General features: G+C 42.0%; 1 protein-coding gene across 4 annotated transcripts in view; it reads right to left on the bottom strand.

Annotated features, from left to right (window-relative positions):
• The window catches only part of FBXO11 (F-box protein 11), a 203,683-nt gene extending 184,182 nt beyond the window's left edge, over positions 1-19,501 (bottom strand). For 3 of the 4 annotated variants that reach the window (XM_048842941.2, XM_048842942.2, XM_048842945.2), the window contains exon 1: positions 19,057-19,501. In XM_048842941.2, coding sequence (XP_048698898.1) covers positions 19,057-19,162 — 106 coding nt within the window. In that variant the 5' untranslated portion in view covers positions 19,163-19,501. Of the gene's footprint in view, positions 1-18,695; positions 18,844-19,056 lie in introns of those variants that run through there. The other variant, XM_048842944.2, reaches the window with a different exon arrangement.
• Positions 19,502-19,546: the final 45 nt, after the last annotated feature.

Genomic DNA, 19,546 nt, shown 5'->3' with positions numbered 1-19,546 from the left:
TGATCTAAGACCATCCCAGACAGGTATTTGTCTAACAAGTTCCTAAAAACCTCCTATGACAGAGATTGGACAAATCTCCCTAGGTAATTTGTTCCAGTGCTTAACTACCCTTATTGTTAGGAATTTTTCCCTAACGTCTAACCTAAATCTTCATGCTGCAATTTAAGCCCTTTAGTTCTTCTCCTTATCCACTTGGGAAAGGACAACAATTTATCATGCTCCTCTTTATAACAGAAGACTTATGTCCCTTCTCCAGACCAAACCCAATTTTTTTCCACTCTTTCTTGTAGGTCATGTTTTTTAGACCTTTAATCATCTTTGTTGCTTTCCTCAGGAGTTCCTCCAATTTTGTCCACATCTTTCCCGAACTGGACACAATACTCCAATTGAGGCCATATCAGTGCTGAGTAGAGTGGAAGAACTACTTCTTTTGTCTTTCTTACAATGCTCCTGCTAATATATCCCAGAATGGTTACTTTTTTTGCAACAGTATTACATTGTTGACTCATATTTAGTTTGTGATCCACCAAAACCCCCAGATTCTTTTCTGCAGTAGTCCTTCTGAGGCAGTCAGTTCCCATTTTGTATTTGTGCAGTTGATTATTCCTTCCTAAATGAAGTACTCTGCATTTACTGGAGAAAGCTAATGGGGGGAAAAGTGGAAATAAACTTGAGTGAAAAGTTTAGGGGGGGAGGGATAGCTCAGTGGTTTGAGCATTGGCCTGCTAAACCCAGGGTTGTGAGTTCAATCCTTGAGGGGGCCATTTAGGGATCTAGGGCAAAAATTGGGGACTGGTCCTGCTTTGAGCAGGGGGTTGGACTAGATGACCTCCTGAGGTCCCTTCCAACCCTGATAGTCTATGATTCTATGATTTGTCCTTATAGAATTTCACCCTATTTATTTTAGACCATTTCTCCAGGTTGTTAAGATCATTTTTAATTTTAATCTTGTCTTCCAACACTTGCAACACCTCCTTGCTTGGAATCATCTGTAAACTTTTCCATTATCCATATGCAAAGTTTCCTTCATGCACAAAGGTATTTCCCATTTTATGGGAAATGCGAGAATGAGATAAACCTTATGATCAAGTGGAAACAGAAAACCACTTTGACAGGAACAAGCTTATTCACTATTTAACCTTTGGTGGGGTGCGATGGAGGGAGAAAACCAACATAACTATTCTGGTGTAAATTTTAAGTGAAGACCAAACCCCAGATAAAATGGCGGCAATTAGAAAGACAGTTTTAAGGGGGAGGCACCTCTCAAGACCCTCTCTTCTCTTCAGAAGAAAGCATTTGTTAACAACATTTAACATCCAGTTGTGTCCCACTGAGTTAAGAGCTTTGTGTACACCCAAAAGTTCTCAGCTTTAGCTTCTGAGCTTCTCTGAGGTCACCAGATGGGAACCCATGGAGCAACATATGTTGTTGTTTCTCAAGGCCCGCCAATAGCTGACACTTAGCCATTCAAATCTTTATATATTTTACCTTGAAAAGTGGCAAAAATGTTAGAACACTGCATTTTAAAGACTTGGATTCTCCCCCTCCCATGCATCATTTAGGAGGGTGGTAAAGCACTGGACTGGGTTACCTAGGAAGGTGGTGGAATGTCCATCCTTAGAGGTTTTTAAAGCCTGACTTGACAAAGCCGTGGCTGGGATGATTTAGTTGGGATTGGTCCTGCTTTGAGCAGGGGGTTGGACAAGATGAATTCCTGAGGTCTCTTCCAGCCCTCATCTTCTATGATCTGAAGTTACCTCAGATTACCAGATCATGCAGACATCACAGGTACACCAGTGTAGCAAGCATCCATTCTGAAAATTGCTGCTACTTCACACACAACTACCTAAAAACATGCCACCAGGTTGCCAAACAGATTATCAGATTTCCCATGGTGAACGGTCAGTCAAAGCCTTGCTTTTGGGGAATGCAGAGGGACTGATCAAGGAAGAAGTTAGGCAGCTCCCCAAACTAAGGATTCCTGGGCCGCTCCACGACTAACAAGCTGACCTGGATTTTACAATCTTGTAAAGGACTGTGCCTGTCATGGACAGGGGAGGAAAGATGGACACTAGATCCAACTCTCAAGGATATGAGACATCCATGCCCAGTGTCATCAGAGATCAGAACCTGGAGAAGAATGTTGCTACCTTTCTGCTTGACTGACAGGCGATCAGGTCCTTCAGTCTTCCACTTGCCAATAAACACAAACACACCCCACTTGCTGATTGGTGCAGTTCTCATTCCCCAAGGTAGATCTGACAAAGCCAGTCCAACCTAGAATTATTATAGCGATAAATGGCTTGTTTATTAAGATATTCAGTTTAATAAACAAAGACAAATAAAAACAAGAAATATTCAAAACAATTAAATATGTAGCTTCTACGCAAAGTTATTTCTGCTTTTTTTAAAAAGATCTAAGGATGACATGTATGATGTTATGCAAACACAGTTAAACTAGACCAGTGATTTTCAATCTATAGTCTATATTGATGACATCTTCATCATCTGGACCCATGGAAAAGAAGCCCTTGAGGAATTCCACCATGATTTCAACAATTTCCATCCCACCACCAACCTCAGCCTGGTCCAGTCCACACAAGAGATCCACTTCCTGGACACTACAGTGCTAATAAACAATGGTCACATAAACACCACCCTATACCGGAAACCTACTGACCGCTATTCCTACCTGCATGCCTCCAGCTTTCACCCTGACCACACCACACGATCCATCGTCTACAGCCAAGCTCTGCGAAACAACCGCATTTGCTCCAACCCCTCAGACAGAGACAAACACCTACAAGATCTCTGTCAAGCTTTCTTACAACTACAATACCCACCTGCAGAAGTAAAGAAACAGATTGATAGAGCCAGAAGAGTTCCCAGAAGTTACCTACTACAGGACAGGCCTAACAAAGAAAATAACAGAACGCCACTAGCCGTCACCTTCAGCCCCCAACTAAAACCCCTCCAACGCATTATTAAGGATCTACAACCTATCCTAAAGGATGACCCAACACTCTCACAAATCTTGGGAGACAGGCCAGTCCTTGCCTACAGACAGCCCCCCAACATGAAGCAAATACTCACCAACAACCACATACCACACAACAGAACCACTAACCCAGGAACTTATCCTTGCAACAAAGCCCGTTGCCAATTGTGCCCACATATCTATTCAGGGGACACCATCACAGGGCCTAATAACATCAGCCACACTATCAGAGGCTCGTTCACCTGCACATCCACCAATGTGATATATGCCATCATGTGCCAGCAATGCCCTTCTGCCATTTACATTGGTCAAACTGGACAGTCTCTACGTAAAAGAATAAATGGACACAAATCAGATGTCAAGAATTATAACATTCATAAACCAGTCGGAGAACACTTCAATCTCTCTGGTCACGCAATCACAGACATGAAGGTCGCTATCTTAAAACAAAAAAACTTCAAATCCAGACTCCAGCGAGAAACTGCTGAATTGGAATTCATTTGCAAATTGGATACTATTAATTTAGGCTTAAATAGAGACTGGGAGTGGCTAAGTCATTATGCAAGGTAGCCTATCTCCCCTTTTTTTTCCTACCCCCCCCCCCCCCCAGATGTTCTGGTTTAACTTGGATTTAAACTTGGAGAGTGGTCAGTTTGGATGAGCTATTGCCAGCAGGAGAGTGAGTTTGTGTGTGTATGGGGGTGGGGGGTGTGTGTGTGAGAAAACCTGGATTTGTGCTGGAAATGGCCCACCTTGATTATCATGCACATTGTAGGGAGAGTGGTCACTTTGGATGAGCTATTACCAGCAGGATAGTGAGTTTGTGTGTGTGGTTTTTGGGAGGGGGGTGAGGGGGTGAGAGAACCTGGATTTGTGCAGGAAATGGCCCAACTTGATTATCATGCACATTGTGTAAAGAGTTGTCACTTTGGATGGGCTAGCACCACCAGGAGAGTGAATTTGTGTGGGGGGGTGGAGGGTGAGAAAACCTGGATTTGTGCTGGAAATGGCCCAACCGGATGATCACTTTAGATAAGCTATTACCAGCAGGACAGTAGGGTGGGAGGAGGTATTGTTTCATATTCTCTGTGTGTATATAAAGTCTGCTGCAGTTTCCACGGTATGCATCCGATGAAGTGAGCTGTAGCTCACGAAAGCTCATGCTCAAATAAATTGGTTAGTCTCTAAGGTGCCACAAGTACTCCTTTTCTTTTTGCGAATACAGACTAACACGGCTGTTACTCTGAAACCAATCTATAGTCTGTGGACCCCTAGGGTCTTCAGACTATGTCTAAGGTTTCCAAAGGGGTTTGCACCACCAGTCAAAATTTTTAGGCGTACACAAATAAAAAAAGGTGGAAAACCACTGAACTAGAGCAATGTAAACCAATAATCTTGATTATCATTTATATAGTTGGCTTGTTTAGATTCTTTTCTCTGGAAAAAGTGTTAAAGGTTGACAAGACTTTGGGGGACTGCTAGGGCCCCAAAAGCTAAAGGGTTGTGTGCTTTCTGATGAATTTTAGTATGTTTTTATGTTAATCTTTTATATAAGAGTTAGGTATTAATACTATTTATTAGTAGGGCATCAATAGACTCATATTAAGCCACTGGTGTGATAACTGTAAAGATAAATATCAGTGATGGAAAAACTTCAGGTGTTTCTCTAAGCCACTGGAGTAGACCAAGATATACTGTATGAGGAACTTAATAAAGTGAGGGCCTTCCAGGTAAAAGGTCATTCTTTAACTTTCTGCTAAAGCATTTGGAATCTGGCATTTCTCAGCTCACGCTATGTGGTGTCAAAGTGACAAAATTAATCCTAAATGAAAGGAAGAAAAAGAGAATGTAAAAAAACTTTTCTGCTGTGAGAGACGAGAGTTCCTCACCCTCAAAGAAGCGGAGCAGACCCAGTGCAGGCTGGGGCTGAACACTCACAGAAAGAGGAGAGAGCACGAAAAAGATCCAGCCCAGAGACGCGACAAGGGGGAAAAAAAGCAGGTACAGCACAGAAAAATAAACTCCATTAAAAGCTGCAGTAAGGAGCCCTACAAACAGAAAGTGAGAGGTCATCTCCACAGGGACACAGAGAGAGCATGGGACAAAAGCACTCAAAAAAAGGGGGGGGGAAGGAACAAAGAGGATGGAGCCAATAATTATCCTAATACCTCCAACGATGGAGCCAGGATTCCTCTCATACAGTTTCTACCCTTCAGTTACAAGAATGCATCAGGACATGTTGTAAGAGGAACTTACTAAAAGTGAAGGACTTCCAGGGAAGTCATTCTTGAGCTGTCCTGTAAAGCATTCTAAGCCTACTGTGAGCTGAGAGATTGTAGTGTGACCAGAGAGGCACCAATAGGGGAAGAAGATGGCTCTGCTGAGCAGGTGGGAAGTGACTGTCTAGGGCTACACTGTGCTCTCTGTTCTGAGCTAGGAACAGCACAGAGGAAAGTTTGAGGCAGGAATGAGGAAGGGAGGTAGCGTTCTCACCAGCTAGCTGTCCTTAAATGCAGGAGGCCAGTATCACTTTTTTTTAAAAGCTGCTGTCAGCATCCCAGGAAATTGGCTGTGACCAAATGTTTGTAAAAACTGGGCCAGCTACAAACAAAACAGGACTGTTGCCGGTATGTAGTCATTGCTAATTGATCCACAGGAAGCAGGGGCTCATGGTCAAACATGCAGTCTGGAGTCAGGAGATCCAAGTTTTATTCCTGAGTGCCCCAAATTCCATCTACGATCTTGGGCAAATGCTGTAACCAACGTAATTGAACAGAAGGGGATGAAAAGTGAAATCTTAAATTTCTGGACTGCTTGCCAATACACATGGAAGAAACCATTTATCAAAGATGTTTCTATCACACATTGTAGATTTTTAAAATATGCTTTTTAAAGCATTTTATCTGTTACAATTGTATTTGTTATGTATTTGTTATCAAAATATTGATAACCAAATACATGCTAAAAAGAAGCGTTCACATTTTGGCTGAAATAATATTTTCCTCTCCTGTCAAAGAGCTACTTGCAGCAGGCAAGTGACAAAATGGAATTTTGCACAGCAACTTCACACTAAGTTTTAATTCCAGTTATTTTCTAAATTATGTGGGATGGAAAGTGATGCTGGGTTGTTTAAAAATGCCATATTGTAGGGTCAGAGGGTCCAATCTTTTAAGCCTCAGGACCAAACTCTCGAGTTCAAAAAGACCACAATCAATACTTTGGGACAGATTCTTAGGCCAAAAGGAAGGAAAAACCATCCACACCCTGTTGAGAATTCCCCCAGCAGGCATGGAGTCAGCATACTCCAGCTATCCTCAAATGGCATAAGGTCCTTAGGCGACCATTACCAGTGGGTACAAGCTAGAGCACCACCTGAACTGTTCTAACCTGGCTGCAGCAGGGAGTCCATTGCTTTACACAACTGCTGGACAGCAGTCACATACTGGAGATCAGGAAACTGAGTTCTATCCCTGGCTCTAATAAAAGAGTATACTGGACAGGGAAAGGATAATCAAAGCACATTTTATCTGAAAAGACTAAGGGTAAGTAGCTACAATTTAAGCCTACCATGGCTTAAATCTTGGAATCTATTCCCAGCATTGCTTGCAATGACCTTTAATTGGAACATTTCTTTTCAGTTATGGAGAAAGTGAAAACCACAACACTGACAAATACCATTTATTTATAACCAATATTGTATTAATCACCATAAAAGAGAAGAAAAGCACAGATCCTAGAGCATTTTAGATTTCTTGCAAAAGGTGTCTGAAACAAGGTGAGACAATCCAGTAAAAAAAAACTTTAAAGGGGTCATTTATGAACACTTACTGTTTTTTCTAAATCTAACCCAATTTCTATCAAACTACCAAGAAAAATCCAAAAAGCATTCAAAGTTTACTTTCCATATTTAGGTTTCTTTTTTAAAAATAAAGGTTTAAAGCTCCTGTTAAAGTGAAAACTTCTTACTCAACCTTAACTATGGAAGAGACATAAGCAACTCCATAATAAGGTATGAAATGTAGAAAAGTTAAGACCGTCTACTGCAATATTAACTTAGGTAGCATATACAAATTTCCTATTAAATGTTCAATATATTTTCACTGGTCATTGTATATTTTGTGATATCCATTAACATAATGGTGAACACTGGTATAGTATGACCAAGCTCACTTTACTGTAAAAAACTTGAGTGAAATCTCCCCCTTTCCCTTTTGTTTTTTCGCTTTAAAAAAATTAATTTAAGTGCGGAGAAGGGGCTGCAAGGTTAAAAAAAAATTACTTGTAGTTAATAATATACTCCTGACAGAATTCTGCACCAGTGTGGGGGCACAGAATTCATATGGCCCACATATTTCTGTGCCCCCACCCCCGTGCAGAAAAACGCAAAAAAAAAAATCTGCTGGGAGGACATGTGTCTCTTCCCTGGCAGCACATCTGTTCCAGCATGCCTGGAGCAGCTTCAGAGATGCAAATCCCTGCGGGGGTGGGGGGAGAAGTGGCAGGAGGGACGTTGATCACCATCAGGGCACGGGCCAACAAGCATCTTGATACTGCGGCTTGAGGGGCGTGGAGGAGGGTAGATCTTTTTGTTATGCAGGAGGAAGACTCTGCCCCAAGGCAGAAGTGTAGTAGCCTGCCTGCCGGCCTAGTAAAATGTTACATCTTGAGAACTGAAAAAACACTTAATTAAATATTAGTAGCATATTACTGAAAATTCATTTTTTTTAAATTTAAGCAAATAGCTTTTGTAAAAAAAAAAATAAAAAAACATTTAAAAAAATCACATTTTGTCTTTGGTTAATTGATCTCATTCATAGAATCATAGAATATCAGGGTTGGAAGGGACCTCGGGAGGTCATCTAGTTCAACCCCCTGCTCAAAGCAGGACCAATCCCCAACTAAGTCATCCCAGCCAGGGCTGCAACTTGAGACCATTACTCCTTGTCCTGTCCTCTTCCACCACTGAGAACAGTCTAGAGCCATCCTCTTTGGAACCCCCTTTCAGGGACGATCACGTCCCTCAATCTGCTGGCAATGCCCCTACTTATACAGCCCAAAATGCCATTGGCCTTCTTGGCAACAAGGGCACACTGTTGACTCATATCCAGCTTTTCATCCACTGTAACCCCTAGGTCCTTTTCCGCAGAACTGCTGCCGAGCCATTCAGTCCCTAGTCTGTAGCGGTGCATTGGATTCATCCGTCCTAAGTGCAGGACTCTGCACTGGTCCTTGTTGAACCTCATCAGATTTCTTTTGGCTCAATCCTCCAATTTGTCTAGGGCCCTCTGTATCCTATCCCTACCCTCCAGCGTATCTACCTCTCCTCCCAGTTTAGTGTCATCTGCAAACTTGCTGAGGGTGCAATCCACACCATCCTCCAGATCATTTATGAAGATATTGAACAAAACCGGCCCAAGGACCGACCCTTGGGGCACTCTACTTGATACCGGCTGCCAACTAGGCATGGAGTCATTGATCACTACCCACTGAGCCCTAGGGAGGCAGAAATGTAGCAACCTGTCTGCACAGTAACATTGTTAATTATTCTGTTGTTAGTTAACTATTCCCATTCTCAGTCATCTCCCCCAGCATCATAAAAACCTGTAGAAGTTTTAAGGCTCCTATATTGCCAGAGTGATGTAGAGCCTTATAAATGACTGTAAGGGAATGAGGTAGGGAGATTTATGCGCTCTCTCACTTTTTTCCTGTTCCAAAGTGGCACAATAGATTTTTACTTACCATTTAAAAAAAAAAAAGCCCAAGACTTTTGAGGGCAAATAAAACATTTACCAAGCAGTCAATAAAATGTCAGGACAATCAGAAACAAGCACTTCCCAAAGTACCCAGCTAGGTCCAGGACAATGATTCGCAAAACTGTATGACTGTCACGTGTGAAAGTCTGAGCAATTTAAAATGACATTCTACTTTTTTTTTTTTCTGTTTGGTGTTCTGTAATGTAATTTAAATGAAAATACAGGATTATAACTGGAATGCAGGGTATTAGTTACCAAGTATTTGTAAGTTAACTTTCATGTATCTAGGAAATGCTGAATACTTATTGTGACTTTTTTCTGTATTGTAGTTCAAATAACTTACCAAAACAATTGAAACTGGTGTGATTATACTGCATTATTTTGACAAATAAAATTTGCAGAATTTTGCAGAATTTTTTGGCACAGAATCCCCCCAGGAGTAATAATGTTAATACTGTATTTAGTTCCAATTAAGCTTAGCTATTCAAACTTCATTTAGGAGACGGACTTGGATGGGATGAGTTCTCACCATTGCTGCTGCTACTAAATGGATGGATTAAACAGCATTTCTCAAATGCGGCCACCAGGGGCTTTTCTTGCAGCCACAGCCTCCTCTGCTGTGGGGGAGGGTGGAAGTAGCTGCCCCTCCTCCTCTCTGTTGGTCCAGGATACACTGCCTTGGTGTTGGGTTGCTGGGGCCCCCAGCAGGGGTTGGGCCCTGCCTCCCTCTGGAGACACCTGGGGCATAACGCTGGAGGACTACATTCCTCAGAAGACTACAGTAAGAATGTGCAAAGCTTGATGGTTTTAATATGATGCTTAAATTGCAGACACAAAAACAATACTGGTCAACACTGAACTTTACCAAGCTTTCCAAAAGAAGTTACTGTTGAACTCAGAATAAACATGAAAAATTTGAGCAGAAAGTAAAATAAAATGAAGAGTCTGAAAAAAGTTCTTCTTCAGCCATAACTAGAAGACCACTATTATGGCACTCAACTAACCAGCCGTACTCACAAGATTAGTATGATAAGAAAAAAAAAATAACATGGGAAGTTCCCCGCCTCAAGACTCTCACTGTTTAATCACTGATGTGTGGATATTTGGCTACATGAAGAGACATTTTCCATTATCTAGCTATTTAAGCAATGCATGCTTTATCATTTAAAAAGCTGACCTGTTAGGACAGTTTGTTTCAACAGCTACTGAGATCTTTATGTAATTCAGATTTTACTTTCAAAAAAGCTTTAGCTAAATGTACAGTAAATGGATAAGCAATTGAAGAAATGGGAAATTGGCAATTGGCAATTTTGACCATGTGTGTCATTTAAGGGCTGATCCAAGTATCACTGTAATAATCATTGGAACTCTTTCACCTGACTGCAATGGGCTTTTGATTAGGCCATTAATGAATTATTTCCATTTTCATGACAACCATCTAAGTTTTCATACTTTGCTCATCACCCTTGAAAATATTTACATGTTGTCTTAGTCACAGCAGTTTTTTTAAATGCACATAAAACTGCTGACTTTTTATATTTTACTAGTAAGCACATTCTAAAAGAAATTGACGTGAAAACAGTTTGTTCATATAGTTAAAAAGTCTTTCAAGATAACATGAAATAACCAACATTAACTAATGTATAGGAGTCAAAAAAATCTACTGATAAGCCCTTTCTAAGTACATGTACAAGAATTTATTAATGGAAAACAAAGAGTTGAAACTTCATTCCCATAGGATGCCACTCAATCAGAAGCCTGACAAAAAAAAAAAAGACAGATTTTATTCCAAGTACTTTAAAACACACTATGTTTCTTTTGAATGAAAAGGGAAAGTGAATTTCTAACTCAAGGACTATCCACTAAGAATGTCCTAGTTCCAGCTTCCAGCCATTCAAAGCTACAGACCAGGGGTCGGCAACCTTTGGCATGCGGCCCATTGCAGTAATCTGCTGGCGGGCCTCGAGATGTTTTGTTTATGTTGACCGTCCACAGGCACCGGCTCCCGCAGCTCCCAATGGCTGAGGTTCACCGTTCCCAGCCAATGGGAGCTGCAGGAAGCAGAAGACAACACATGCCTGAGGCCCGCGCTGCTTCCCACAGCTCCCATTGGCCGGGAACGGTGAACCTAGTCCACTTGGAGCTACTAGGGGCCGTGCCTGCAGACGGTCAATGTAAACAAAACATCTTGCGGCCTGCTAGCAGATTACCGTGATGGGCTGGGTGCCAAAGGTTGCTGACCCCTGCTACAGACTATGAGTAAACCAACTCAACAGTCATGGCAGTACATACAAAGGCAGCTTCTAAGCAAAGACCCAAACCATTTATGACTTTATAGGTCAATAAATACCTGAGTTTCTTCCAGAAACAAACCTGAAATTAATAGACTTCAGCAAACAGGTGCAATAGGCTCCTTATGACTGGTACCTCTGAGGAAGTTTATGGATGCACACTGTACTAGCTAGGGCTTTTGAGCTGTTATCAAGAGTAGCCCCAGGTAGCATTCAGTGCCCACATCCAATCTGGAGGCAATTAAGACATGAGAAACTGTGGAGAGGTCCACATCTTAAAGAAAATATCATAAGCACCCAAACAGATCATTTAAGGTGAAAAGCTTCTTCACCACCATGATCTGAAAATCCAGGGCAACCTCCAATTGTGAACTGTCTGATCAACACAGAGAAGAGAACACATCCCTGGCAACCCTTTCCAGATGCTTTCCTCCCCAAACCAGAAACACTCCCATTTTGTCTGGACAGAGCTTCTGTCAGGATGTTCTGTTCTAGAACTTATCTCAACTAGACATTGGCTAGTGGGAGAATATGATGTCTGAGTCAGATGCAGAGCCACACATCACCCATACACTGAATGCTACACAACCTAGATTGTCCATCTATAACCCTTTTCTACCAAACGTACATGTTATAAAGGGGTGATAGAACAGAATTTGCAAAACAGAGCCCTTGAGACAGATGAGTCATTGATTAATGTTACAATGTGGGATCATCCCATGCTGAATAGACACTGAAATGTGATCCTGCCTATGCTAAACATGGTCAGCAAGCAAACCAACAAAACCTCATGGTCAGCAGTATCAAAGAATGCTGATAAGTGTAAAAGAATAAACAAAAACAATGAATCTCACTTGCATAGTCTCCAAACAATATTTAGTTAAAAGCTGATTTCCTTCACCTATCAGCTTGAAGACTTCAAATGAGGCCAAAGTTTCCTCCCAACAATCTTCTCAATAAACCTATCCAGAAAGAGAAAGATTAGAGATGGGCCATTAGTTGGCAAGAACACCAATGTCAAGAGATGGTTTCTTGAGCAAAAGTCGAGTCACTACACAAGAGAAGCTGGCACCTGGCTCTCTAGTACGGAAGTGCTAGTAATCTCAAAACAATGGTGAACCCAATCCCTCACTCTAGCTAGATCTTAATCAGCCATGAAATGGAGAAGTCCAGCTTATGAATTATAGGAAAAACCTAATTTATTTCTTTATTTTTTAAAAAAGAGTGTAGGCAGTACAGGTACCCAAACTTGCCAAAACTCACAGAAGACAAATAGTCTTCTCCAGGCTCCACACTTACTTCTGTTTATAATTAAAAACAGCTCAAAATCAGCAAGCTTTTGCCCACCTGAAAATAAATTCCATGGCTTGGGTCTTCACCCACAGTAAAGTGAAAGAAGAAAGATCTTCATTTCCATTATCCACTAGCACGATCATCGTAAAAATTAGCTTTTGCTACTTTGGGCACAACTGCCACATTTCATCTGTTGCAGGGCATGCACGAAGCACAGTGACATGTGAGGATTATATATTAAGAAGAAATTGAAGAGCCATTGTTTGAATGGTCAAGGACAAAATACAATCATTATAACCAACAGAAAGGAAAATATGCTGTATATAGTCTCCCACAGATAGCACTGAAATGCAAGTAGGCCCATTAATTCTGTAGACAAGCCAATGAAATGCATTCTCTACCCCAATAGTAGTAAAAGTGGCCACATACTTCAAGTGAATGAAAGATTATGACAAAAGTGTAATCCTCGTCCCTACCCTCATATCCACCCCAAACTGAGAACCAGAAAACACGCACCTTAAAGAGCAGAGTGAATGAAACAGCCACTTGGAATACACAGACAATAGACACGATGACCATGAAATCCCTCTTCTTTTTTTGCCCTAGATGTTGAAGTCACCAAATATCTGACTCCAGTATCAGAAATGAGACCTCTCCTGGGCAGGAAATTTGAAGTGCAAGTTTGTATACTTCACCTACTCAAAATGTATTTCCATCCTGGGATTCTCACACAGTAGACCTACAAAAGTGAGTCAGTTTTTGGAGCAAGGCATCTCTTGTGCAAGGAGCAAATACTGCCTCCCCTCCCTAACTTCAGCTCTATTTCTGCTGAACTAAACAGGCACCTAGAGAAAGCAGACCCAATAAAGCAAATGCAGAAAAATGAAGTTGGGAGCCTCTACGATAACAATTATGGATGATAACGGCCTTATTAACTATCAACTTTGCAGTCAGTAATATGAATCAAAGCATAGATCATATGAGCTAATACTTCGTAAGGCAGCAGTTGGACTTGATGGACAACAAATGCCAAACCTCAGGTCTACGTCTGGAAAAGTGTGTCTTCTTTCCTAGTCTCCCCATTACGGATATAAAAGATTAAAACAGTAAGCATTAGACCTACCGTTAACCGACCTTAACCATCCAGAGGGACCCCAGCCCCAGCAGCCGGGCCAGGCCGAAGCTGCGCCAGCCCCAGGCAGGCCAAAGAGGCCCCAGCCAGGCTACGCCAGCTGGCCGGAACAACCCCAGCCCTGGCAGCACCATGCTACAGAAAGAAGTACGATTTAGTAACAACTGGCTCCTACATATGGCAAGTTTAAAATACTTATACTCAGAAAGCACACTTAGTATTTGTTTTGTTAGTTTGCTCTAATAAAACAAAATTTTAAAAGTCTCCTTTTAAAAATTTTTGTCAAAAAATGCTACATTTTAAAAACTATGGAAAGCAATGTTTCGGAGGATAGTTAACAAATTGTATTCTCCACTATTCAAAGGCGACTAATTTAACTGATCAGTAAAGAACTAAAACAAAGATGTCTGAGCTATGTGCCGATCATATATGCAAGTAATAAACTCACCAGACATATTTACACCATTACACACACCACTCAAACTAACAATGGAGATTTTTAGCTAAGAACTAGCCAAAGTATAATTAAGAGAAACGTGTAACAAACAATGTCAAAAGATTAAGTAATGACAATATCAAACAGGTAATAAACATTACTTTTTCTTGATCACTTTTACTCTACAATAACTATTCCAAAACAAAATATTTCTCCTATTTACATGCATATCTTATTCTTTATCCTTACTGTGATGTGTAGTCTACATACATCATATGTTACTGAATTATTTTTCTTACATCAAATATATTTGGCTTTGGTTCTTATAAAAAAAAGTAAAATAAAAGGCAATCACATAACAAAATTTAGCAATGTTACAGAAATGCATTTGCTTGTCTCTGTATATATAACATAGATTTCTCTCTTTTAATCTATGAAAAAGGAAATTTAAGCAACTGTGAAAAATAAAAGCTTTTATAAGCCGGAACCAAAGTAAGTAAGGTTTGGGATTCCACACACACAAAATGAGAAAGACTGGGAACCATGTATGTTGGCATACAAGACCCAACTATTCTCAAAATCATGGAAAGTGTCTTTGGGGCCACCAGATGAGGTATATGTCTTGATATTAACAATGGACAAAGTTCCTTTGATTTTTCAACAATAGCGTGACAGCATTTTTACTAACAGGCCTCAAAACCTGCATCCCACAATTCACAACACAGAATTTGGGCCCAAAGCAGTACTGCAGAACTGAGTGTATAACTTCTACTAATTTTATTTCTTAAGATCCTTATTTTCCTAATGGAAAGTAAGGACCACAGATCCCTGTATAAACATATCACCTTTTCTTAGCCAGATGTGATTTTTAAGGAACATGAAAAACCAACATTAACTTTCTTTCTACCTCTAGTACTGCTCTCTGATTTCTTGCCATTTTAGAGCTGATCTATACACAAACTGAAACTGATTCAGTTATTTTGGTGCAAGTTTGTGGGTGGACACTCATTTCACAATAAAAATAACTGGACTGACTTTAGCCAATTTTATTCCAAAATAAGAGTGTCCACCCCCCAAAAGTAACTAAATCAATTTTAACACACACCTTTTGTTATGCCAATGTAAATGTATGTATAGATGAGACCTAAGTAAGGCCTGCTCTACCAATTTTCTACTTTGTAAGATACAGGTAGAATCATAATCAAACTTGCAAGGTATAGTTGCAGTTTACAATATACTGCAGGGGTGGCCAACCTGAGCCTGAGAAGGAGCCAGAATTTATCAATGTACACCACCAAAGAGCCACAGTAATATGACAGCAGCCACCCATGAGCTCACTCTCCCTGCCCGCTGCCAGCGCCTCCCGCCCACTGACAGCCTATCGGCTCCTCCCCGCACCTCACAATCAGCTGTTTTGTGGCATGCAGGAGGCTCTGGGGAGGAGGGGAGGAGCGAGGGGATAGCAGGCTCAGAGGAGGGGGTGGGAAGGGGTGGAGTGGGGGCAGGCCTGTGGCAGAGCCAGGGGTTGAGCAGTGAGCACCCCTCAGCACATTGGGAAGTTGGCACCTGTAGCTCCAGCCCTGGAGTTGGTGTCTATACAAGGAGCCGCATATTGACTTCTGAAGAGCCGCATGTGGCTCCGGTTGGGCACCCCTCCAATAGAGGATCCTCAATTCCATTAAGAACTTGGTTCTGGACATAACCTCTGGGCTTAAACGGGATTACACCTAGTATCATACGCAGGACTAGGACACAAAATATACAGCTGCTTTTTGCAAACAAGGGGGGAAAAATACATATCTTCTGTGCCATTTCTCAAGCTAACAGTTTTAAGCTATGTACTGAGCAAGAATTTTTAGATATAGTCTAACCTTGTTTTCTTCTACGAATTATAACCATTATTTCTATTAGTGAAAAATGGTACTACACAGGAAATGTGGAAATATTTAAGCATAGAATAAAGAGTTCGTCTAGTCCAGAATCCTGTCTCTGAAAAGAGTCCGTCCCACATGTTTCAGAGAAAGATGAAAGGACCCAACTACACTATAGCCTTAACCACATCACAGCTATATGACAGAGTTATATATGCTGCAACAGGTTTATTTGATTTGATTTGCATGTGATTATGATGATGTCCTTTTCACTTTGCAAACAAAAGACCCAACAGGTTACCAGCTTCTCTGATTTAACAGTGTACAATGTGGAGACGTCATAACAATACTATACTCATTATGTCCTGTTCACACTGCAAATATGAAATATTAGAATACAAATGCCCATGTCTGTGTTCTGTCAAGTCACACAGCGAAGCACTGGCATGGTTATACTTGTAATTCAAACACCTATAATGAACCTATCCAAATGTACCATGGGCGAAAGATTTCTTTTTGATTCCACCTAGTGATCCATTCATTTCCTGTAGCAGGAGGTATAACCTTTAGTTATTACTCAAGTTCGTTTAAATGTTGTTGCTATTGTGGTTGTAAAGCATCATGTACACATATAGCATTCAGTAATATATAAAAGGTCTGACCTCTATATAAACAACACCATTATCTCAAGCAATAAAGGAGTTGTACAGATAAACAGTACAATGCATTAAAAACGTTATTTTTTATTTGCATCCTTAAGAGTCCCCTTGCTTCTATATTAGGGCACGAGACGAATAAATACCATTCATTATTTTATACATCATCACATTTGCTCCTCTTCTTTCTAAACTAGATCTCAGTATTATATATTTCTTTTCATATGAAAGCATTTTACTACTAATTTTACATTGCTCACTTCTCTATTACCTTCATTCAGATGGTGACCAAACCTCAAGGTAGTAATAAAAATGAAAATACACCTCTGATTTATATAATGCCATTCTCTAATCCCTTAATATTTTGTAATATTTTATTTACTTTATTGACTACCATCTGTATTTTGGTCCAGTCCAACTCCCTTGGAAGCCATTGGAAAAGCTCCTGTTACCTTCCATGAACACTGGTTCAGGCTCTTACACCTCTAGGAAAAAAACAAGCATGGCAGAGATGCTCTAAATGTTAGTATAAAACTGACACAACATCCAACAATTTATAATCAGATTGGGGTCAAGTCAAATTCAGAAAGTGGAAGAGGGGAAAAAATTACTTGGGTTCAACAGACAGTGAAACTTGATGTTGTTATAGTTCCTTCATCATCAGTAGGTGGTAAACAACAGTAAATAAGTAGTCCACGGATTTTAGGGTACACAGACCTCCTCAAATATGTAATGTGATTAATTAATTTACAGCCTGGCATTCTAATTGAAAAAGTTTCTGCTCATATCATTAGCATATTAGTACAGTTTGAGATGATTAGCAAAACCCTAAGATTGAATAGTCATAATCTATAACAATGTAATTTTTCTCTTTTACAAAATTATTCTGTTTTTAAAAAATCAACCCAGGAGAATTAAAAAAAAACAACTTACATTATACATAACATAGGAGATGAAACCCTTTAGTGCATGTGACACAAAAGGAGGAAATCAAAAATTTTAAAATATCATTTATCAGATAAGTTATTTTAATTATACAATTACTGAAGATTTGAAAAGTTTACACAAACTCCATAATTGGACATAAGACATCATATCCTCTAGTTATATACACAACAATCTCATCTGAGTAACATTCCTTGCTCTGACCAATGTGTGTGGTGGTGATGGGGACATAGAGAAGGAGGAAAGAAAAGAAGAGAAGGGAGAAATGGAGAATTTAAAATACTTCATTTTAAATTCTTTACTTCATTTGTTATACAGTTTAGAGTTTTTATGCAATCAAAACATAACGTATCTCTGTCGTGAATATATCTTGCCTCTAATGTAACATCCCAGATAGTCAGAAACAAAAGCCATTCAGCTGACAATGAAGCTTTTTTTTAATTTTAAAAAGACATTTGTACATCTAAAACGGCATCACAGATCAGTTCCCTTTATCAGGCGAGAGGTGTGACAGCCAATGCATAAAAAATTAAAATCCAATCCACCAGAGAAGACGTGCAAAATGTCTCCTTCAATCCCACCCCCATCTCTCCTTTAAAAAATACCCCTACAAATACTGTACACACACAAACCCAGCTAATGAATATGGCAACAGTTACAGAGCTAAGTGATCAAGGAACCATTCTCCCTCCAAAAACAAACAAACAAACAAAAAAAACCCCTCGGCTCCAGCGTTTCTGTTACAGTCTCCATTAAAGGCGGAATCCCACCTCGGTGAATTCTCAGCCCTTTTAGACAATGGTGCTGCCCTGATTAGGTCCAAATTGACAACATTTTTGCACTAGGCCCTGGACAAATGTATACACAAAAAACAGCCAGGATTCAGATACATTGGGTCGGCGCCTCCCGTTTCCCACCCCGGATCCTGACACTAGCTCAGGAGGGACAAACGTGGTGAGGGGATATCGGGTGAAGGGAGAGAAGAGTTGCGAGGTGGAGGTAAATAAATGGCCGATGTGTTACACTGAAATGCTTCGCTGTAATGGGTCCCCCTCCCCCTTCGGGGCTGTGTAACCAAAGCACTGAATCCAAACTGCGCAGCAAACATTGTGCGGCTCAGGAGACTGGGAAGAGGCAGAGAGAGAGGAGCCGCGGCTGCTGCCGCTGTCTCCCTGAGACACCATTTAAACGATGGGGGTAGAGAAGAGGCGACAGTGTCAACACAAGTTACTCGGTTACCATGTCCCCAGGCACAGCGGATCCCCCTCGGCCCAAGGGGCTAGTCCCTCACCCTACACCACGGGGGTCGCCGTGCCTTACCTCCTCCCAGCACTAGCGGATCGCCCACGGACCTCAACGAGGGGGCTCCCCCAGGGAGAAGGGGGAGCTGCTGCCGCCCCCGCGTCAGGGGGGCCGATCCCCTCCCTGCACCGGGGGAATAGCCGAGCCTCCCGCCGCTCGGCTGCAGGGCCCAGTAGCTCTAGCCGGGGCAGAGCCCAAGCCAAACAAAGCGCGGCCTGAGCAGGAGCCAAGGGTGAAGCAGCCTGGGCTTTTCCTGGCGGTACATGGCTAGGCGACGCGGGGAGGAGTGGGGGGCGGAGAGGGGCTGCACCGCCCCGGCCTCCCCCTTTCCCTTCCCCTCGGGCAGGGCCCCCTCCGCGCCGCGGCCAGGCTCGCTTACCCCGTTCCCCGGCGGCGGCTGCGTTGTTCCTCTCCTGCTGCTGCTGCACCGGGCGCGGCCTGGACACTCGCCTGGGTCTCCTGTTGGCGGCTCGGACCGAGTTCATTTGCCGGCTCGTGTGGGTGGCGGGAGAGGAGGGGGGGTTGATCCTCCGACAAACGGTGCCTCTTCGGGGGGGGTGGGGGTGGGAGGGGAGCCCCGGGGGTGGCCGCTTCACGGCGGCAGCGGGGGAGAGGGGGGTGTCCAGTTGCGGGTCCCGCCGCTGCTGCCGTCTCCTCCCCGGCTCACTATGGAGGAACAGGGGCCGCCTGGGTCTCCCGAGCGCTCGCTATGGGGGATGTTCGCTCCGCTCCCCCCCTCCCCAGCCCCCCCAAAAACCCTCTCTTAAAGGTGCCCCGCAATCCTCAAGACCGTCGCTGCTCCGTGGCAGGAGGAGCCATTGACACTGCCTGAGACACTCAGTGAGAGGCGGCCGCTCTCCGCCAATCAG

Source organism: Caretta caretta, chromosome 3 (assembly GCF_965140235.1).
Source record: "Caretta caretta isolate rCarCar2 chromosome 3, rCarCar1.hap1, whole genome shotgun sequence".
Classification (NCBI taxonomy): Eukaryota; Metazoa; Chordata; order Testudines; family Cheloniidae; genus Caretta; species Caretta caretta.
Note: the sequence above shows the minus strand (reverse complement) of the source record. Positions and strands in the feature narration are given on the sequence as shown.